The 23,422-nt window shown below is 40.0% G+C and overlaps 2 protein-coding genes across 4 annotated transcripts in view; one reads left to right on the forward strand and one right to left on the reverse strand.

Annotated features, from left to right (window-relative positions):
* Positions 1 to 2,002: 2,002 nt before the first annotated feature.
* INTS12 (integrator complex subunit 12) lies at positions 2,003 to 19,202 on the reverse strand. Of its 2 annotated transcripts, XM_065634298.1 has the most exons (9): positions 19,124 to 19,159; positions 17,482 to 17,596; positions 14,444 to 14,630; positions 11,467 to 11,631; positions 9,347 to 9,499; positions 8,618 to 8,805; positions 5,984 to 6,143; positions 4,516 to 4,674; positions 2,003 to 2,915 (listed from the first exon to the last, which is right to left on the reverse strand). In XM_065634298.1, exons 4-9 carry the CDS (start codon positions 11,620 to 11,622, stop codon positions 2,334 to 2,336), a joined length of 1,398 nt encoding a protein of 465 aa, XP_065490370.1. In that variant the 5' UTR covers positions 11,623 to 11,631; positions 14,444 to 14,630; positions 17,482 to 17,596; positions 19,124 to 19,159; the 3' UTR covers positions 2,003 to 2,333. The 2 variants fall into 2 exon arrangements, with proteins under 2 accessions (XP_065490370.1, XP_065490369.1); XM_065634297.1 differs by lacking the exon at positions 17,482 to 17,596 and having other exon boundaries at positions 19,124 to 19,202.
* Positions 19,203 to 19,332: 130 nt separating this feature from the next.
* The window catches only part of GSTCD (glutathione S-transferase C-terminal domain containing), a 55,346-nt gene continuing 51,256 nt past the window's right edge, over positions 19,333 to 23,422 (forward strand). For both annotated transcript variants that reach the window (XR_010606117.1, XM_065633941.1), the window contains exon 1: positions 19,333 to 19,375. The gene's annotated coding sequence lies outside the window, so the exon portion shown is untranslated. The remainder of the gene's footprint in view (positions 19,376 to 23,422) is intronic.

Below are 23,422 nucleotides of genomic sequence, written 5' to 3' on the forward strand. Positions count from 1 at the left end.
TTGGACTCGATGATCCTGAGGGTCTCTTCCAACTGAAATGATTCTATGAAAATGAAGAGAGACAAAGCTGATCCCACCCAAGGCCTTGGAAGTGGGAACTTAACTTATTCAGCTTGAAAAACACCCACACACAGAGACAAATTCCTTTTCCTCCCTCCATGCCCTCCAAGTTTGTAGAATTATTAGCAGCTAGGCAGAAGACCCAAGATACCATGAGGATACAAGTCATCTTGGACTCTGCTGCTGGCTGGCTGCAACTGCCTCCACACAGCTTCTCTCTTGCAATAATCCTGTGGCATCTCCTTCATTTGCTCCTGGAACTGAGACACCAAGTAACAATGCAACACAGATATGTAAGCACAGATATGGCAGCTCCCATGCAGAATACAACACTCAGCATAAAAAGAAAACTTTTCCTATGCAGTGTTAAAAAAAAAACCTCTATTTTTTTCATTATTCTTTATGAATGCAAAATACGAACCCTCATTTTCATGAAGGGCTACAGGAATATATTCAGATCTCTCAACAACCTTTTCCATTTAAAAGTCCAGATATTTTTTATGTATTTTAACAGCTAACATACCTTATATCACTATTTCAGACACTTGCAAATCCACAAAGGAACTAGTAGAGGAGGAAAAAAAGCTGAGAAGAAAGGAAAAGGGTTTCTGAATACCTTTGCCCACTGCCCAAAGCAAACCAACCCTTTGTCCCATGAATGCTATGGGAGGGACAGTGGAATATTACCAACGCGGATTGTAATGCTTTGGCCTCCCAAACTCCAGACCCTGGCCCTTGCACCTTCAGACACTCTTGGCAGGCCAGCAGGGAGCTTGCCACAAGTCTTAGTGTTCATACACAGACACAGTGCATAGTGACACTGTTCTGCAACACTTGCTGGTAAATTCAAATACAGAGTCTTCCAGCAGATTTGGGAAAGCATGCCTGAGCAGAGTCTTTCCTATGAAATACCAATCATGGTGAGGAAGGGGAAAGAAGCTGAACTTTTAGAATATACACAACCCATTTGCTACTTTGACTATCGTGAAGGAAGACGTGCACTTAGAAACAGAAGTAGATGTATACATCTCCTATAGAAATTGTTGGAAAAGGCTGTAACAGGCATATTTTTAAAAAAGGAACACCACCCCCTTCCCATCATTTACAAACTAGCTGACAGCTTGACAAAGGTTTTTATCTATCCAAAGTGTTGAATGGTGACCAACACTGTCACTAACTACTCCAGAGATTTCTCCCTTTGCTCCTTTCCTGTGTGAGAAAGCAGTAATTTTAAATAATAATCATACAGGCTATGGTAGTACAGTTAAGAGACTAGAGGCTTCATTTTCTAAGACAGGTTGTCAGGCAATACTACTTTGACACATGCAAGGCTTGTGAAGTTTGTAGCAATACTTAAAAAGCATGGAATACTTAGGTGATTAAAAAGTCTTATGTGTTTCAGGTGTGCCAGAAGGGAAGCTAACTTATTGACACCTAGGACAATTCCTTTCCTTTTCTTCTATTTCTCCCTCTCACATCAAAGCAACACAGTTCAACTGGACTGTGCTTTTAAGTAAATACACACTGCCTACCACTTATTTTCCATTCATATTAAACAGGACAATATTAAGGTCCTTTACAGATTAAGAAAGCTTGAAAATCCTGTTGTAGCTCTCTTCTGTTTTTTTTTTTATAGGTTAGGGGCTATTTATTTTTTGCCAATGCTCTTTTTTCCTCAGAGAATTACACCACCATCATCGCCACCACAACCCATGAAGTTTCTCACTGTATAAAACCAAAATAGGCTACTTAAAATTCTCACTTTAAATAGAATATGTTGTTTAACAGTTAATTTGGGATAACTTCTTTAATTCTGCACAACACAAACAACACCGAACAGGTGAAGCATTCTAAGTACTGGAAAATGGAGTGAAAGAAAAGCAGCAATGATTTCCCAGATTAATAGTACATTTATTGGTAACATTTAAGAATGACAGTTTCCATAAGTTCAATTTATTAAATGTCCACATAAATCTCTTGGTTTTTTTTTTTAGACTCTGAAATACCCAACTTTTACAATTTCAACTTTCAGTGCTTCGAGCTAAAAACCAGGAGCATATAATAGTGAATTCCTCCAACATATTCAATTAATAGATTTGCCAAGTCAGAAGGAATACTAGGCTCATCAAAGTTTGACCTCCTGTATAACATAGGTTTTGGGCTTCCCTGGTTTAACTACCATTTCAGTCCAGTAACTAGGGGATTTTCTTTAAGAAAAACACCAGCACTGCTATTTAACAGAACACAACCAAGACAATTAGCAAGCAGCCATACTACTTCTTGAGTTTCTTTTGAGCAGCCTTCTTCTTGACCATTTGTAACCTTTTCATAGCATTGAGCTGAGATTCCTGAGAAGTCGGGCCTTTCAGGGAGGTAGACTGATTCCCAGTATCTGCCACGGTTTTGCTCACGCTGCCCCCACTGTTACCCGCGGTCCCAGAGCTGCCGTTCCCACCGCTCACCTGGCTGCTGGTGCTCGGCACCGCGCTGCTGGGACTGGGAAGACCTGCTTTGCTGACATTGTCGCTGCTCACCGACCGGCTAAGAGTGGGTTTCCCCAGTGTCAGAGGTGGAGGAGGTTTTGGCTGAACAGGGCTTGTACTGTTGTTGGCAGATGCTATTTTTGACCCTAGTCCTGGTTTGGAAGTTGCCAACCCCGACAAACCAACAGGTTTCTGGTTATTTGAAGAAGCTGCAGGTTTCCCACTGGTGCTCTGTGCTGTTGATCCCATTTTGGCAGTTGATGGGTTGGCAGAGGAGGTTTTGGCTGCAAAAGCAGCCCATCCTGTAAGGCCACTGGTTGCTGAAGAGGAAACGCTTGTACTGGCTGAGTTCCCAGACACTGCTGCTGAGGTCTAAAAGTAAATACAGCATTCTTATTTAGTAGCATCTACTTGTGTAACACATTGCAGCAGGAATACACTGAGCCTCTGTTTCAGTTATTTTCCCAGGAACACCCAGTAGGCAATATTTAATCACTAGTCACTACAGTTAAAAGTATTAACAAGAAAAGGAAAGGATGCCAGATGCAAACACCTTTTAATTTCCCAGTCACATAAAACCAGGGTTACCTCTTATTCCTTTCTTCTATAGAGCTAAGAGGCTATCATATGGCATCGCGAACCCCTGTAAACTCTGAAAGTTGGTTTAACTGTAGTAACTACGAAAAGCCCAAATTTGTTAAGTATAAAAACAGAAGGCAACCCACCACCTTTTATTATTTACTGTCATCACTTGATGTCACTTCTTAAAAAGATGACAGATGCTCAGACAAAAATCACTCTAAACAATTAGGTATTGCATTTATTACAGTCTTTTGGTTAAAGTAGGTGCATCTAAACTTTATCCTTCCCTTTCCCCTTCTTGGTTCGTAGCAGCCTGTACCATAGAAAATTAAAAAAAAAAAAAAGTCACTGACTTCTTTCCTCTATTTTTCCCTTTCTGGCAGTGCCAAAGACAAACCTCCCATAAACATAGTTTTCTTTGCCTGCAAAGTGCTACAAATTAACTTCAGTTCCCGTAACTCAAACCCCATCATCCCAAGTTTTCAGCTGAAGATAATACACACATGAAATTATTAAAACAGAGTTACACCAAACGTCAGAGTCAAAACAGAAATTAAGATCCTCTATTCAAGTAATACCCTTTCCATATATATCCAGACTGTTTCTAAACAGTAAAGATGATGGATGAAATGGAGCATCACTTTTACAACCTGTTAGGCACACAGGAATAACTTTTTTCACCTCAGCAGAGTTATTTAAATGTAAATGCTTGAGCAATAGCCATCACATAATATTATTCATGATGGTTTGCACCCAGACAGAAAAATGGCAAGCATAACTTTGAGTACATGAATAATTACTTTGACTCCAAGTTACAGATGTGCTTTCCTAGGTTAGGGTCATGTTTTGTTAGACTACTTTGTTATTTATTATGCTGCTTCTGGTTTACCACCTTTGACCAACTAGTGACAATATTTATTAAATAATTTTGAGAAGCAGAAACATGAGGTAACATATATGAGAAGGAGAAACCTCTCACAGAGTCAGCTAGAGCTTCCCTATTCCAGTAGGGAGAAGCCTTTTAACTACCAAAACATGTATATGTTACTTGACCACGGAGAGGAAATCATGTCATCTATACAATTATGAGGATTTCTATTTGTATAAAATACCATTTAAAAAAATCCCTACAGTAAATTCTATTCTCTCCCGTGTAATAAAAACATAGTGAAGAGCTGGATGCTTTAGGGACTCAGTTGAATTGAGGTTTTACTTCCCACTCTTTTAGCGTTAATGCAAGCCCACTATGCTATAGTACTACTGAGGACACATGGTATAGAAGACTATTTTCATTCATGGTTCTTGTAAGAAAATATTGGTCTAATTGAAAAAATTATTACCTATTCAGCAAAATATAAACTCTTACTCTGGAAAATTTAAGCTACTTTACCTTGACCTCTGTTGTTCTCTTAAATGCCAGAAAAGTTGTTGGTGGGTTCTCAGGTTTTAACTTAATTTCTGGCTTCTTGACCAATGGATCCTTCACAGCGGGTGCAACTGAAACAACTGCAGGAGCTGGTTTTTGAGGCGGTTTTTGTGTCTTCTGAGCCTGTGTAAGTGGTAGAAAAAAATGCCCCAAACTAGTTAAAACATTGACTGCTCTGACTGTTAACGGGAGCATTATCAGATTGCAATCTAGCCTTTACAATTTCAAGCTGAACAATGCCTGAGAAATAAGGTAACAGGGGATGTGGAGGTAGTGCTGAGTATGATACTAGGGACAGAGTCCAGCCAAAAAGCATATTGAATAGGACTTGCTATTTCAGCGTGGATAGAGCAGCAGTATTAACACTTAGGGAACAGGAAAGCACTGGGCCTTCACAGAAATAAGGCAAAGACAGGTAGGTGAACTGGAGGAAGACAGGGCCATAATCCAGCAGTACTGGGATGCAGGCTGCAGGAGTCTGCTAAGTAGTGGCAGATTAAATGGTAGAATTTATGTCGAAACAAAAAAAGAAAAGGGCATATTGAAGGGAAATGTTGAATGGCTGCAATGGCTATCCTGTGCAATAACTGACCTCAAGCAAACACTCCTCTGAGTTCAAGGCCTGATGATCATCAGAATAATCATGTACTTCAGTCAGTGAAGATAACTCCTAGGCCAGGATCTTACATTGCCTTCTTTTCTTGTTTCTTAGTAGAGCCATTTCAACAGATAACAATTTGCTAAGTTATCATAGAACAGTTCCAAAACAGAACACATTTTCTGCTGCATAAAAGGGTTTGATTTTAAAACGTCAGAACTAAAGTCGTGCAAATTAATGGTTAGTGTTTCATGCACCCAAAGATGCTTTCTTACTCTGTTTCTCACAATGAGATGAGTAGGATTCCTGTGGGATCAGGAATAATTAGTCTGTTTAGTCAAGAAATTAACACGCAGATCAATCAAAATAAAGGGATTTTTTCCTGGAATATGCTACTATCAGCTCATTGTCAAGTCTAAGAACACTCAGCACTTCAGATTTGGACTGAAATTTGCAGTCTGTTCTTACAGGAAAACAACCACTCATGTCCAAAGATGAAAACTAAAACTGTAGGGCTATTTGGTAGACACATACTAAAACTTAGTATCACCTGGAATAAGTTTTCAACTGCTGCCTACCAAGTAGCAAATAATCTTATTTCATTCTTTTTCACTCAATTTCTGTTTTTTAAAAAGTATTGTTTAAAGAGCACATTACAGAGTACTCTGAGATGCTACATTAAAAAACCTAGCCATAGCAAGAAAAGCACTGCTGAGAAAAATTGTTCTCCAACATGCTTCCAATGATTTCTGCAACCAACAAAATAATCTACATATTACAAATAGCCTGCTGGATTCAAATAGTGCTCATAAAAGACAAAAAACTGACTCCTACCATTCTTTTCATCTGCCTGGTACAGCGGGCACAATACCATACAAGTCGAGGATCATTCACTTCCTTGTCTGTCACCTGAGGTTTATGGCAATCCTGGTGGTAGAGATTATGGCATTCCTGACACTCCACTAGCTGATTCCCAGAAATAACTGTCATTTGCCTGCAGAGCAAACAGTTAAGAACAGATTAGGGGAGAAAGCACTTAAAGGATTATCCAATTGTTGCAAATTTTGCGAGGCTTAAGATGAAAACTAAAAATATTTTTGCTTTCACATATATTTTCTACCTGTGTCAAACGAATGTATGCCTTTTCTTCCTGTATGAGTTCTTTCTAACAGATATTTTAGAAATTTTGTATTTTTTTTAAAAGGTAAGTTATCTCAAGAAAATCTAAAACTTCTGTATTATTAAATGTGTATATGACACTTCTGATTGCCCTGTTTGATTTTCGTATTAGAAATTTAGAGTTTCACCTGCTTTGCTTTACCTGGGGATTTTATAGATACCTCACTGTATGCCAATTATGACTTCCTCATTATATTAGCATATGAAAGCCTAGTCTACATTTGAATAATTTTGCTGTAAGATGTAGAGCAATACAGTTCAAGAACAAATAATTCTCAATAACAAGTCTGTAAGAGCACTTTCTGCTACACGATCTAAAAGCATCATCATCCAAACTGTATACTACTGAAAGATGTTTTATTAGCCATTCTTTTAGGCCCTACTACACAACCAGACACTTGGAATTTGAGCTAATACCAGAATCACGGCAAGATGGAATAGAAAGGATTAACTGTGCAGTACTACCTTGAAGCAAACATGTAAGTTGGTGACAAGGACTAATTTTGTGTGGGCCTCTGGTAGAAGTAATCACGCTGTATAAATGACAAATTAGTGATATACACGACTGGGAGTATGTCTGTGAATTAGCCAAATACCATTTTCCTAATGATTTCTTATTTCAGATGACAAATCAGGCTATTTAATTGCTAAGCTGCTTTTGCTTGTATCCCCAAGGAGCAGGTACCCAGGTAACCATGGAAACTCTATTTGTAGATGGGTGGGGAAAGGTAATAACTTATTTCTTTATATAACAGGAAAATGAAGTCTGTAGATATTGTCCATATGGATGCTAGGACATTTTCTAATAAATATTTCTCTTTTACATGGGCTATTTAAAAACAGAGGGAGAAACCTTTCTCAAATTCCAGGACCCATTAGTTTAGATGAAGGATATTTCAAAAGCTGTTTTGTTTGTTTCTTATTCCTAAATAAACTGGGTCAGAACAAAGCAGTGATGTTTCAACCCCCTGTCTCAAGGGAGGAAACTCACTCTATTTTAAAAGGGTGAAGAACAATCCTAGATTGATTTTAAAAAAAACCTCTTCATGCCCAGAAACAAGTTAAACCAGACTTATCCTTAAACTATATGATAACCAAGAAACAAACCCAATGACTTTTTAACCTTCAGAAAACAAAAAAGTATTCATAAACATGAAGGTTGTTCTTCAAAATCAGACTTTTAAAAAGACTTTTTTTTTCCCTGGAGTTCATTATCATCTGCAAACTGCACACGGCTTTTCTTCTTCATATAACTGAGAAGCTTTATAACCGGTGAGTCTTGTTTTTCTAAGATCTGCAGGTATTGGAGCGGGTGAAGTTATTTTAATACTCCCTTTCCCCTTAAGCCTAACTTGATGTAAAAGAACAAGAAAAACATCATAGCGATCAATGTTCAATACTCCTAATCACTGTAAAAATACATTTGACACTTAGCAAATCTTGAAGAAACATTTAGTGTCTCTAGTTCTTAAATCCATAAAAAAGGAAGAGTTAATATTCAAATGCACTCTTCTGCATTTGTGAACCCACAGCTGGGTTCTTGTTGTTAATGTGTCATCTTAAGTAATATAAAACCTTTGGCTATGAACACCCCCTGAACAGGACAGTGAAAGATGTGCAATTGGGAGAGCTGAACTGCTCCTTCTGGCAGCAGTTGGGACTTACAAGGACGGAAATCATGTTTGAAACCAAATCCTGATTTGAGTGATTGGATGCCTTCGAAAGCGTATTTTAACTTCTGTTAACACTGAAGATATTGTTAGCAGAATGTTACTAAGATCCAATTTTTGAGCCCTTAGCGAAAAGGAAAAAGAACCTGTCTTGACTGCAAGATACATTTACGCTGTTAGCTGAAAAAATATGCTTATGTGTAAACTAATGTCAAATGATTACAAAAAGAGGATCGACACATACAGATCTCATAATAATGCCACTAAAAATGTTTCCAGTATGGAAGCGATTTTTTTTAATAAATGCTTGTCATTAGCCATTAATATTTTAGTTTGTTTCCCGATAATTAAAAATCAGTATTTGTCATGATAGGTTTTTGCATCTTGTCTAGTTTTATTATTTGTCATTTGACCCTTCCTGAAGAAAAGTTGGTTTTCTCATTAAAGGTTCCATTTTCAAGAAGCAATTCTTATTCATGAAGGATGCTTACAGGTATTACTATTTTTTTTATGTGCTTAAGTGATTTCCAAGATAAAAACTACAGGAAGCATTAACTCAATAGGTACACAGAAAAAAGAAAGGTAACTACACAATTGCAGTGAAGCAATGTTGACTTACCTGCAAACGACACAGGCTAATCCCATTTCCATAGCAAAGTCATCAGCACTGGTTTCCTCAAAGCTAGATAAATCAGGCATGGATAAATCCTTGCTCGTCTGAACCGTGATGGGAGATGAACGAGCCTCTTGCTTCTCTAGTCTGGGCTTCTTTGGTGCATCAGCTCCTTCAGTGGTATCCCCTTTGATCTGTTACACATATACACACAGAGAATGTGAAAATGCAAAAAAGCTAATGGATATTATTAAAATGAGAAAATGACTGGAACAATTAGGTTAAGTAGTATAAGAAGGTGTACTTTACACAGAACACACACAACAAATTTTCTTCAAAACATTTATGAACTAGAAGCTCAAGTCCACTTTTTGTACTTCACATCAAAATCCTTGAAAAAGCTTGGGAATCCCAAATTTCAGTTTGCTACAGTTTTGTAACCTCCTGTTATTGGGATATTTAAAATATAGAATCATAGAGTGGTTTGGGTTGGAAAAGATCTTTAAAGGTCTTCTAGTTCAATCCCTCTGCAAAGATCAGGGAAAACATCCACAGAATAATTATAGCCAGACTTTTGTTGGATTGCCAAAACGGCAATGTGGTTGGATAATGCAGCTCACAGGCTATGCTCAGTTAGATGAGTTGACTCACACAAGTTAAAAAGGAGACCTTTTGTCTAAAATATCTTCAAGTTTATTAACCAAGTTATTTCACTAGAGAACAAAAATTACTTACTTTCTCAGCAGGTCTCTTTTCTGTTTCTTTTTTCACCTTTTCTGACGCAGTGGGCTTGCCATTGCTGTTGCCAGAAGGCAAACTAGAAGCAGCTTTAGCCTCTTGCTTACTGGAAATAGGTTTGGTAACAGATACTTTTGGTTGCTCTACTTCCTAAAAACAGACACAAAAATTGAAGGCAAACTCTACACTTGAGTTACTTCCTAGTTTACAATTAGTTAGCTAACAGGTTAGGCAAACAAAACATCATACAGCATTGATCATCTATATACACACTTTTAAAAAATAATTTCTAAAATATTTTCACATCACATTGACAAATTAATGTTTAAGCTGCATTCAATTATTAAAACTTCCCCTTATCACTCACCTTCCAGAGGAAAAGGTACTCTTTTTCCAAATACAGATGCCCTGAACATTAATTAAAAAAGAAAACTTTTCTGCTTTTAAAATTCAAAGAGATAATGAACACAAATTTTCAGATAGTTCTGAGGACAAAATTCAATATAAGATGAAAACATAAGTTGACACTTACGTCACTAGATATCAATACTTCATTCCCTCATTGAGAAGACTATCGATCCCCACTTAATCTCAGTCTATACTCACCTATCAGATTAATAACATTTAGATCTCAACAGAAATACAGCAGTTCTTATTAATGATGCATTAGTGCCAGCAGTGGATAATAAACAAGTGAGTCTGTAAATGAGTGATTAATCACAGCAATGTGCATTAGGAAGGTACTGCCCTCCCAGCCTGGTAAGAAGGGGCAATTCTCTGCTGTATAATGGGTTGGCTCTTGAGCCCTGAGCTTTAGATCCCCCAAGTTTGCTGATCTCCTCATCTGCCTGACTGTGGTAATCCTGTGCTCCTTACTCTGTTCTTGGATTTCATGGAAAACCACAAATTAATCCTGTTTCCTGAGAATGCAAGGAAAGGAATTTTTGTACTTCTTTCCATTACTGGGCTGCAAAGTCCAGCTGATACTGGAGACACACGAAAAGAGGGGAACAAAAGATTTCTTCCTCTGGCCTGAGCCTCAGTCTCACCTGAGGGCAGGTGACTACCAGCCAAACTGTTTATTAGAATTGGCTTCTCAAGCCTCTTTGTACTATTATTCAGCTCCCTGCTTCCTCTTTAAACTACAAACCAATGCTTCTTTGAGCTCTGACACAGACTGCTCCTGAGAGTTTTGAGACCTGTGTTAGAGGGAACTGCAGTTTAGGTTTCAGAGAGTTAACAATTTGAATAGAAAGGACACTAAAAACATCACTCATACAGTAGCAGTAATAATGCCTTTTAGTTATTTGGAAACACATACAAATTAGGTATTATTTATTTGTCAGCATACAGACCATCATTAGAACACACCAGGCTGACTTGTAGGCATTCTAGGAGAAAACAACCACCTCATTATCCATATGGCAATATGTAACGCTATAAGGATGTCCCTGCTTGGTTATTTCCATACACTAATCTCCGATTCAAATATTCTCTCTAGCAGGTGTTTAGGCAATTTTCAGAAGATGAAAAAAAAAATGTTTGTCCATTGGATGGTGATGGTTTCCGCCTGCAAATCATTTCTGCTTTAAACCATTTGGTGTTTTTCATTCTTGTATGACTTCATCAACAGAACTTCAAGAAGAGAGATCTAGCTTTATGAGTAAATACCTTGTTTTGTTTCATATTTATCTGTGGCAAAAATAATGTGCATTTTAAAGACCTTTTTGCTCTGATTGTAACTGGAGAAATCCATAATTTTGGGTTTGTCTTAGATAACATGTATGATAGCTTACTAACAAAAATGCCAAAACCAATACAAAAGTGAATACAAAAAGTACTATTACAAAGTCATGACACTTGTAATATAGTGTTGAATATCTCTTTTACAGGTCTTGGCACATCACCACAGTAAAGAGATTTTTTTTCCATTAACTTCAATTAACCGGATTATGTTGCATAAAAGAAGAATTACGAATATGGACATTCCATAATACTTATTATTTTTCCTTGATTTCCGATTCTCTTTTAACTTTTGAGCTACAAAAGATGAATAAGGAATAGCAGGAGATATAAAAAGGCATACAAAAATGACCCATGCTCTTTAACACCAATACCTTCTGAGATGGACGATAGCTTGAGTCAGTTCCTCTGGCCAAAGACTCATCAAGAAGTGCTTTCAGCTTTTCAGCAGAGTCCTTACTCTTCGAATGCAAGAAGCCAAGGGCTTTCAAAAAAATGGGATCAAGCTCCAAGTTCACTGTAGCAGCCATAATGGGTGTCTTTAGAGGTAAAAAAAAAAAAAAAAAGAAAAACAATGAAAACTATATTAATGTGGAACATAACTCAAACAGCATGTGGCTAACTATTTCACAGAAGGTTTTTTTTTTGTAAAATGAAATTACATTAAATCACAGCAAGGATAATATGTGAATTAATTATCATCATTAGAAGATGACTGATTGTTAACTTCAGAGCTGTAGAACTTGAATGTGCCTCTACATCTAAAATGCTGTCAAATCTGTTCTTTAGCATATCTGATGTTCAAAAACTAAGCTAATCATACTTACATAAATGGAACAAATATTGCATATTCTTGATATTTCATACATACGGAATACTGAAAAGTATGCCAAATACGTATAAACTTCAAGAAAAGCAATTAATACCCTTCTTCTTAACGTTATTTGCACATACAGTGATTTCTATTTCACTGGTCATTTAAGAATAACAAAGAAAAACTCTTATTGTAGAAAAATTAACTTTCAAAACTTTGAAAAGAACAGCCCATTGTAACATACAATTTAAGAAATATAAACCAGCTAATACACAACTTTTTATATATATAATCTCAAAAACCTGAAAAAATATGTTGTCCATTTCTAAAATTTAGCTGAAACAGTGAGAAAATTTATAACTCAGATTGTGATTTATCTGTCTCCTTGTGATAGCCTAGGTTTTCATATCAAGTAATGACTATCCAGTACTCTAAGATGACATAGTGTCAATGTAGAAGGAATAAAGTGAGGAAAAGGGTAGAACAAGTTTGGTTTTTTTTTAAAAAAGGTTTGTTTCACAGCAATACATTCCTACACCCTGGAGCCTTCTCTGTTAATTTCTATAACAAAAGCCCCAAGGAATTGTATTTACATCAGAAGCTGTCCCTACGAAGATAGATATCTCTCTAACTTGAACAGTAACTAACAAGTAATAATTTAAGAAATAACATAGGTAAGTTTCCTGCTCTTTCCAAAATGGATGAGAAGTGGTATTCTTAATAATCCCTTCAAATCTCACCTGAAACACATCAGGATTTTTTTTTTTTTAAATACAGCAATCTAGAAGACATTCTTGAAAAGGCTTTTATCAGTTCTGCTCAAAAGCACTGCCTGGACAGCTTTTTCAGCTGGCGCTTCAAGGGTTTTGTCTGATTAATTCCTTTTGATATTCAACATGGTGAACTTTTACCCCTCTGGCCAAAACACCAGCAGTGGCAGCCCACTCCCTCAACACTTGCCTAGAAGTCTCCAGGAACCTTTATCTCATGCTGAGCTTTCACGAGACACCAGAGAATTGCTCAACTAAAATCATCAAGGAGTTTGACATACAGTAGACTTCATAGGGATTTTTATCAATGGACCCAGCAGAGAGTTAAGAATCCTCTTCAAGAGCCTCTTCCTTAATCTTTGCTACTTGTCAAATCATTTTCTGGTGGCCACAGAACTTCTGCCAGTAAGTACCACACATCAGTTACTCTGCTTTTTCACTGATCAAGCAGAAACTGTGGTGCAAGCCCCATCAAGCCAACTCAGTCTCTCATGTTTACAAAAAGTGAATTCAATGCGTGTGGAAAGCATATATCCTCTTTTCTTTTATGCATCTACCCCTGATAAATTTTCAGGCTGTTTCTGAGTTCTGTGGGTAGGCTGTCTCTTCCATTTCTTTGTTCTGTGAATATGCCTTCCAAGCTTCAGTAGCATATAATCTCAAATTAGGACTCTGCTAAACCCTCTGTTGAATGAAAACAGCAGAATTAAACCATCAATTTCAAAAATTTGGAGTGATTTCTTCCTAAAACAACCGTTCAGGTTCTTTTCTGAGGCTTCTTTTAGGAATATATACTTGTGTACATAAGGAATGGGTAGCCTCAACAATTATTAGCAGCCAATTCAGGATATCTGTACTATTTAGAGAACAAGTGTAAGCATACTAACTCAATTTTCATCTTTCTGAAGGTAACACTTCCCAGATTTACTTCTAGCTCTATTTTTTTAAAGATATCCATTGTAAAGGAACTGTTAAAATCCAAATTTCAAAAGGGTTCTCTGTATTTACTTTTTAATTTGTGTATGAAATGGCAGCAATTTTTTCTCTGTTCTCAAGAATGAATTACAGTTTCACAGCCTACTGCAGTTATAACTAACATATCACAAGACATTTTTCATGAGAAGGGAGGGAACTGAGCTTATTAAACAATTCAAGTATGCTCAGTTTGGGCACATATTGCCTTAAAAATAGCATCAATCTGAAAAAAGTAGATTGATAAATATGCTCTCCTCACTGGACCACAATAACACAACTGTCAAACAGGCTAATACCAATAACTGGCCTGGTCCAAAAAGCACACTACTGCTTTTGGTAGTGGCCTTTTCCAGATGTTTACAGATCAGAACAGTGGTTTGATACTTACTATATAAACCTAAGACCCAATTACAATCATGCATGTTTTCATTCATAAACTGTTCTTCTGGTGGTGAAGTCAGCATATAACAACTTGATAGCCTTGGAGCAAGAATAGTACAGTGGTTTAATGATGATGCCATAGGTTATTCTGCACGAGAGCACTCCTTGACTTCCTTGTTGAAGGGGGCTCTTTGTACGTAAAATAATTCAAATGTTGTTTAGGAAAAACAAACAAGAAAAAAAAGTGAGCGTGACACCATCATTTTATGGAGCTGTTTATAAGGCAGCTGTGAGATGAGAGGGCGCAGAACTGGCTTTGCACAAAGCAATAACTGAAAGGAGCACACACGGGAACTCAAGAGCAGCCTCTTGCAACTCAGCACTAACCCATTAGCCCAGCCCTGAAAGTACCTTTCTCAACTTAGGCCTCCTTTTGATGCCTCTTCACTCTCGTGTAAGAACTGCTTGATGATAGGTAGACAGGACCAAATATGAGGCAACAAAACTCTCTGAAGTACATGAGATTATATTAAAAATCCTATAGCTGGCAATCATGGAGTAACCTCCCAATGTGGACTACTCTGAGTGGTTTAAATCCCTGTTGGGAAAAAAAAAAAAAGCTAATTAGTGGGTTGTCTTAAAACACCTAAGAATTTTTTGAGTCTCTTTCTTGAGCAGACTATTGTCTTCTGCTACATACATACAAACTTAATTGAGTACTATACAGAATACGTGGTCTTCTAGTTTAATAGACTTAATAATGATTTCCTGGGTGTCAGAGCCCTTTTAATTTGTTTGTCAGCTATTATTTTGCATGTCTACGAATGTATTACCTTATTCATCATCAGTTTCAGTTAAATGGATTTACTTACATTAGATTTTCAGGTATGACCACATTTTAATCAACCTGTTTCTGAACTCCTGTTTCTATTATTTTCTGAGACAGGTGTACGACTGAAGATATTTTTCCAAGAAACTGCACATATTTAATTTATATTGCAATGCTATTATCAAACCCGTTCTTTATAAACTCAGCAATACTTGTATTTTTCACTGACACCAATGAGTAAAAGGACTTTCAGTCACATATCCTTTTCAGCTATCTTCAACATCTTCAGCAGTTAACTTAAACCCCAGTAATATGAATCAGGAGCACAAAATTCCTTCCAATGCACTGCACTTTGTTCATTAACAACTAATAATTACACAACCATATTATCAATTCACATTTTTTCCCCCTTTGGTTTCCTCTGTAGCTCAAGATTTTCTCTCTTCTTGACTAACCTAATAATGGTGATAGTGGCAGATTTACCTTATTTACCAATGCCTTTTCCAGATCACTTCAGATTTATTCTAAGTCTTGATATAGTAGATTAAGGAAAATCTTAAAAGTAGGAAAAACTGAACTTCTATTTTCAGCTTTTGTTTTAGTATCTTAATCAGGACTTGATTCATGACAACAAAATTTTTCAGTTATCTCCCATGAGGGACATTTCAAAACTCACACACTTAAGTAGTCTGGACAACTGTATTAATTGGAACAATTTTATTAATTGGTTATTTATTTGACATCTTCTCCAATGAATTTTAGAAGACTGGAGTAAAATCAGTAATTTGTTTATCCATAATTTCTAAGATTACACCACTGCCTTATATTTGCTGTTTTCTATTCCTTGCAAACAGTACATTATTTAAGAATCACAGAATTATTCAGTTTGGTAGGGACCTCAGCCTGTGCAGTGTCCTGCTCAAACTGAAGTCAACACTGAATTCAGACCAGCTTACCCAGGACTTTGTCCAGTAGGATCTTGAAAACCTCCAAAGATAGGAATGTGACAAACCTTCTGGGGAACCTGTTTCAACACCTAACTGTCCTCATTTCCTTACTTCAAATTAGAAGCTCCCCTGTTCCAACTTGTGCTGTCTCTCATTCCTCTTCAGTGCACCAGAGTAGAAAGACTGGCTCTATCTTCTCAATAATAATCTCATTTTCGGTATATAAAGGCTTCTATTAGGTCCCTGTAAGCCCATGGTAGATGACATCCAACACTCTCCCTTCATCTTCAGATCTGGTTATTTTGTCATAGAGGACAATCCAGTTGGTCAGACATTATTTCTCCTTGGTGTTAATAGATCCCAAGCTGGCTATCCCCACTCACCGCCTGCTCATTCTTATGCCTACAAATGACTTCCTCCATGATCTTTCCACAGGTGGAAGGAGCTAGGCTGGTCAGCCTGTGGTTCTCTGGTTTGTCCTTCTTGCCCTTTTTGAATATGAAATTAAGACTTGCCTTTCTCTAGCTGAGGATCTCTCCCCAATTTTGTGGCCTTTCAAAGACGACAGAGAGTTGCTTCATGAAGACACTGTCAGGTCTCGGCATCCATGAATGCAGTTCACCTGGGCCCACAGACTTGTCAGGTGAACAATCCCTGCTTCAATCCTCTTCCACATCTTGTAGTTCCTCCTCTCCTTGAACCCTGCCTTGTGGCAAAACACCTGGGAGACCTTATTGGTGAAGTCTGAGGCAAAGATGACATCAACTACCTCACCCTTATCTGTGTCTGCTGTCACTTAAACACTTGTCCAACTTTGCGGCAGCACCATATTTTTACTTGTGAATTCTTTTTCTGATAAGCAGCATCTCCTTATCATTGACATCTCTTGTTACTTTCAAATGTATCTTAGCTTTGGCTTTCCTAACACCATCCCCACATGCCTGGGCAGTATTTCTACATTCCTCCTTTGTAGCCTGTCTCTACTCCCACCTCCTATATATGTCCTTTTTGCACTGGAATTCTATCATGAGTTCCCCATTTAATCAAGCCCTTTTCCAATTACATTTGCTTTAAGTTTCTATGAAACGTTTTTCTTCTCATTAATAGTTGTGTTGCCACAAACATCAGTTTGATAAAAAACATTTATTCAAATAAATGAGATAATCACACCTATGCAATTGAGATTGGCTAATCCCTGCTACCACCAAGTGTCAATATTCTGCAAAAACAGACCTGAAGATGGTGTTCAAACAGATGTCCCTGTTCATTGGTTTAAGTCACTAGTAAAATGATTATATCTCCATTACTGTTTTCACCTTTCCCTAATTTAATGCCTACTGAAATTTATCAGGTTTACAAATTCCCTAGATATCACCCTCCTGGTGATTTCTCAGTGGAAGAATCAAACTTTAGTTAAAAGTGAATTTCTGAATTAGCTACAGCAAAGCCACAACCTGATCCTTTGTGTCATATTTGCTGCAAATTTCTCCCTGATGAAGAAAAAGCCTCTCATCTGAAACTCGCTTTTTAAAACTAAAACGCTTAAAAAAAAGAAACACCACCATCTTTTAATCTAAAAATATCCTATACTGTGCTTGAAACTTACGTATCCTGTATTGCACATACATCATCTCTATTTGCTGGGTCTGTTTCTTCTGAATTTCTATACCCACCTGGAGGCAAGTGCTGACTCCGTTCTGGGGCTGTGCCTGGTGCCGGTCCCTATTGCAAGGGAGGAGCGGAACTCCCCGCCTCATTACAGCACCAAAAACTGGGTTTGAGTCCCATCTGTGTCGCCAGAAAATGACACCAAAAAGTCAGTAAAAAAGACTCTTTAACACTGTTTTGAAAGTGTTAAAAAGCAGCACTTCTATTACAGCGCGCCGCTTGGAGGATTGTTCCTCTAATCAAGCGTGCACGTGATTCGCACTTCTTGGTATTTATTACATACACCTATTGCATATTCATTTGTCTCTACCGCTTAGTCAATGCAGTAAACATAAATTATTTACATAAGCCCGCCCTTTGCCAGCAGTCCATCTTTGGTATTCAAGAGTCTTCCTCAGGGGTCTCCAGTGGTCTTCACAGACCGGTGCCCCCCCAGTGTTGGCTTCTTGGCCTAATTTCTTGAGCATGCATGTTGTCATTTTGTGCTGCCACTCAGCAAAAGCCATGTAGCTCTTTCTTCATTTAGTGGAATATTCTGCTTCCCCAGCTTGCAAGCCAAGGACATCCCGGTTTGCCTCATGTCCAGTCTCTACAGAGCTGTTGTTTCCCTGTTCAGTTTCTGTTACATTATGCCTAGTCTTGCTACATTAGGCATAGCGGTTTCTAAAAGATTTCTCTTCATGTTATCACCCCCATCTCATTACAGCGCCAAAAAGGAGTTCCTCACAGGATCACAGAATGTCAGGGATTGGGAGGGACCTCAACAGATCACCCAGTGCAATCCCCCCGCCGGAGCAGGAACACCCAGATGAAGTTACACAGGAAGGTGTCCAGGCGGGTTGGAATGTCTGCAGAGAAGGAGACTCCACAACCTCCCTGGGCAGCCTGGGCCAGGCTCTGGCACCCTCACTGGGAAGAAGTTTCTTCTCATATTTAAGTGGAACCTCCTGTGTTCCAGTTTGTACCCATTGCCCCTTGTCCTATCACTGCTTGTCACCAAGAAGAGCCTGGCTTCATCCTCGGGACACTCACCCTGTACATATTTATAAATATTAATGAGGTCACCCCTCAGTCTCCTCTTCTCCCAGCTCAAGAGCCCCAGCTCCTCAGCCTTTCCTCACACGGGAGATGCTCCACTCCCTTCAGCATCTTCGTTGCCCTGCGCTGGACTCTCTCCAGCAGTTCCCTGTCCTTCTGGAACTGAGGGGCCCAGAACTGGACTCAATATTCCAGATGCGGTCTCACCAGGGCAGAGTAGAGGGGGAGGAAAACCTCTCTCGGCGCTCTCTCTCTCTCTCACACCGGAGCCCAGCGCCAGGACCCGGCGCCTCCCGCCCTGGGCAGCTCCGGACAGCCCAGCGCCCTCAGCTGCCAACCGCCCGCCGGACACGCTGCCCCCCGGCAGCTGCTCCCGCCCCGGCAGCGCCCGGAACGGCTCCGGGGACCCATTTCCTCAAGGCCCAGGAGGGTCCCTCCCTTTAGACATCTGCAGCACCCACAGGCCAACGCAGCCGCCTCCGCCCGGGCCCCCCCCGCGCCACAGGGAGACGCGGCGCTCGCCCCGGGATTGAGGGAAACAGCTCCCCTCTTCCTCCTCACAAGCCCCGTCTTCCTCGGCCCCCGCGGAAACACCCACTGTGCTCTTACCGGAGAGGAGGAAGGTGCAGAGGGGCAGCCGCCTCCACGCTCCCCGCCCGGAGCCGGGTCCGCCGCCGCGCCGGTTCCCCCGCGCAACCGAGGCCCGGAGGCGGCAGTTCCGGGCAGGCGCTGTTGGCGGGGAGAAGAGTGCGGAACCGGGGCGGGGTCCGGCCAAACAAGCGCGCAGGAAAAGACGGGGCCGGGGCGGAAGCGGCGGTGCTGGCGCTGGGCAGGAGCGGGAGAGCGCGGCGGGCGGGGCGGGTAAGCGGCCGTTGGCGCCCGCCTCGCGCGCGGGGGGCCGGAGCCGTTGGGGGTTGTCTCGCGGCGCGCCTGGCCGTTAGTGCGGCGGCGGGAAAGGGGGCGGCGCCCGCAGGAGCTGCCTGAGGGGGAGCGGGCGGCGGGGCGGCTCAGGGGGTGGCCCCCTCCCCGGGTGAGAGCGGTGGGGCTCGGCGCCCCCCTGCGCAGCCCCGGTTTTGAGCTTCGTCCCCGCTCTGGGCCGCGTTTGACCCGTTTGCCGTTAGTTCTCTGTTTTGTGAAGGAGAGCTGGCTGGAAACTGCTTGCTGAGGTGTTTATCGGCTAATAACACTTGTAGTCGATGGCGGCAAAGACAAAGGTCGAGGGAAGTTCTTCTTCCCCTCTACTCTGCCCTGGTGAGACCACATCTGGAATATTGTGTCCAGTTCTGGGCCCCTCAGTTCCAGAAGGACAGGGAAGTGCTGGAGAGAGTCCAGCGCAGGGCAACGAAGATGCTGAAGGGAGTGGAGCATCTCCCGTGTGAGGAAAGGCTGAGGAGCTGGGGCTCTGGAGCTGGGAGAAGAGGAGACTGAGGGGTGACCTCATTAATGTTTATAAATATGTAAACGGTGAGTGTCCTGAGGATGAAGCCAGGCTGTTCTGGGTGACAAGCAGTGATAGGACAAGGGGCAATGGGTACAAACTGGAACACAGGAGGTTCCACTTAAATATGAGAAGAAACTTCTTCCCAGTGAGGGTGCCAGAGCCTGGAACAGGCTGCCCAGGGAGGTTGTGGAGTCTCCTTCTCTGCAGACATTCCAACCCGCCTGGACACCTTCCTGTGTAACCTCATCTGGGTGTTCCTGCTCCAGTGGGGGAATTGGACTGGATGATCTGTTGAGGTCCCTCCCAATCCCTGACATTCTGTGATCCTGTGATTTGCAGCCTTTGTGTCGTTAGACATTAGGAAAAGGTTCTTCCCCCAGAGGGTGCTGGACACTGGAACAGGCTCCCCAGGGAGGTGTCACGGCCCCATGCCTGACAGTGTTCAAGAACAGATGGACAACGTCCTCAGACACACAGTGTGAACTGTGTGGTTGTCATGTGCAGGGACAGGAGTTGGACTCGATGGTCCTTGTGGATCCCTTCCAATACAGGACATTCTGTGATTCTATGGCTAAGCTTTTTTAAAAAAATAAATAAATAAATAAATTTTAAAAAGGTTTCAGTGTTGACTACCAGGTCCCGTTTTTCTGGGCTGACAAACTGCCGAGAGAAGCTTGGAGTAGGTGTTTTATGTAGTAGGTTTGCAAAGGAATTTAAAGTCAGTGGTATTATTTTCTGCAATAAGTGAATTCTAATGTGCTGTCTTTCTGAAGTTTGGCTTGTGTTCTTCATAGCCTATGTTTTATTTTCTTGAACCATTAACTTTTATGTCATTGATAGTAATGATTTAGTTTGGTATTTGAGCCTGAACTATCATGAATTTAAGGATACATAATTTAACAGATTTGTTTGGGCTTCCTTGGAATTTAGATGCAAGTTCTTTGGCAATGGTAAAGGAGATGTGTCCCTGGACTGCCATGCTGGGCATAGCAAAGGAGAGAAACAGCTGGAGGATGCAAACAGGAGCTTGAAGTGCAACATGCCTTTTGTTTTCCTGCTGAGTGAAGCTCATCTTTTAATCCTTTGAAGGTTAGCTATGGAAGCAGAAAAATATTCTTGTTCTAAATGGACCCTAATAAAGAACAGAATTTGTTCCACTCCACACAGTAAGTTTAATAACTCAGATCTAAATTGACCATATCAGTAGCAGAACAGGGAGTATGATTCTGGGAAATCAATTTCAGTGTTCCAGCACTGTGAATAAAAAAAAAAGGGACTTTGTTAGGAGAAATAGTAGTACTGTAGTATCTGAGAAGATTATAGGACTATATTTGAAAATAATGTGGTAGTGTATTGCAAAGACACCTTCAAGTTGGGTACCATGAGCACTTGCGGGATCAGGACCTTTAGTTGAGAGAGATCTGGTTGCCTGTATGAAGCAAAATGAATCACTGTCATAGATGATGAAATGACAGGTTGCTTTGTCAGATTCTGGAAGTCATTTGTGTATGTAAGTACCTCTTCTCAGATTTAAGACCCCACCTTGTGGAATGTGCAATGTTCTTAACTCTCCCTGAAAACCAAAGAAATGAGACATTTGCATTTTTGTGATGAGAGCTGGAGTTACCTCCTCCTCTGGAGTTTGTTCTGCTAAGTGTAAGATTAGTTGCTTGCCTTTTTTTCAAAAATTAACAATTTGCAGTTTGTTTTTATTTGGTTCAGTATTGCTAACTGGAATGATTAATTATTCCTGTATTAATACAGTCACTGTTTTTGTGATTTCTTAAAAAGGAAATTCTCTAATATTGACCATAACTTTCATATTTGGATTTTTCCTTACTCCTCCCATGTAGGGAGAGTCTAATTAACCAAAACAGCTGCCTTAGCTTAACCCTTCTCCTCCCCCCTCACTTTGATATGAGAATCTCTCTCTAAAACTTTTTTATGAGTACTGAATGTTTTATGAATGAGTGGTATTTAATTTTTTTTTTTGCTTTTTGGGATAAATGCAACTTCAGCATGTGCACAAAACCTAGCTAAAGAAGTATCTAGCTGCCAGAAAACTTATTAAACTGCCAATCCAACTAGAAGAAAATGTAGAAATAGTTTTTTTATATATCAGAAAATTCAACAGCAGTTATTGCAACTTGACTAAAAGCCCTGAGATTCTTGTCAATGAGTATTGAAAGCTCTGTTTTTGTTTTGGGGTTAATATAGTTACCTGTGTTTGAGCAGCTAAACTTCAGATGGTACTGAGCATTATACTTACCTCTGTAGGCCTGTTCACTGGTTCTTTGTGCTTCATGGACGCGAATTGTACAATTCTGCGGACAGCTACTGGAGAACCTTTTTGTCCTTTTGAGTTCATGAGTAGATAATTGGAGGACTGCTTGCCACTGAGTACAGTAACTTGTGTTGTACTGGACAGTCTTAAGTAGAGAACCTGTCTCATAGGCCATCTAAGCTTATTTTAAGCACTACCATACCTGTGTGAGGTGGCTTTACCTGAGGAAGGAGAATACAAGAAAGAACCAAATTGGAATCCGTCTTTGAAGAAGGTGTAATGAGTAATGGGACTAGAGGTTATGCTGATTCAGCGTGTCGTACCAAGACCAGTTGACCCTATCTAGGTCTGAGCCACTTGCAAAACAAGTAATTTTCTGGGCTCCCTGTTACCTGCAGTTGCACATTTCTACTGTGTCCTTTACATGGGCACTTTTGTGGTTACATGCTGAATGACGTTAATTTACTGCTTTGGCTGAGGGGAGGAAAAGTCTTGGCTCTTCCTTTCTCCTCTCCCAAAATTATTTGTTCTCAATCAATTCCGCAAACTCTTCTGATTTTAGAGAGCGAGGACAGTGCTGCTGTGTAAGTACATCATGAATGTCACTGGTTTTGTGTCTCTCTGTCTTTGTAGAAGTTCATGTAGGTTCAGAAAAATAATTCAGTCTGTCTGGCATAGTTCACCATGTTGCAGCTGAATAGTGGTAAATTACTGTGTATGTTTACAAAAAATTACTTTGAGTTTTGAAGAGGTTAGTAACCACCCTCAAGCTGTCTGGCCCAGGTGTCTTCCAGAGGTTCTCTTCAAGGCATTTAGGAGAACAGACCTTTCCTGAGTATACCTTTGCTTCAGTCTAAAATCCAGAGCCTTACCTAAAAATGACTGAGAGGAGTGACTTTAATTAAGATACTGTGAACTAAATGAAGTAGGCTGCATGCTTATTTCCATTCTCTGATCCTGTCAAGAGAATGGAGTGGGTAGCTCTGGACAACATCTGCTTATCCTGTTTCAGCAAGACCCTAGTATTGGTTTATCTGGTTTGGTGACTTATGTATGTGATAGTTGTATACATGAGGGTAAGAGTAGTTGAATTTAACCAGACAAATTTCAAGTTGAATGTCAAGCTTCAAAGAGACAGGTGGATTAATAGGATAGCGTTGTCAGATGGGGCATTTACCGGGTT

This window comes from Caloenas nicobarica, chromosome 4 (assembly GCF_036013445.1).
Source record: "Caloenas nicobarica isolate bCalNic1 chromosome 4, bCalNic1.hap1, whole genome shotgun sequence".
NCBI lineage: Eukaryota > Metazoa > Chordata > Aves > Columbiformes > Columbidae > Caloenas > Caloenas nicobarica.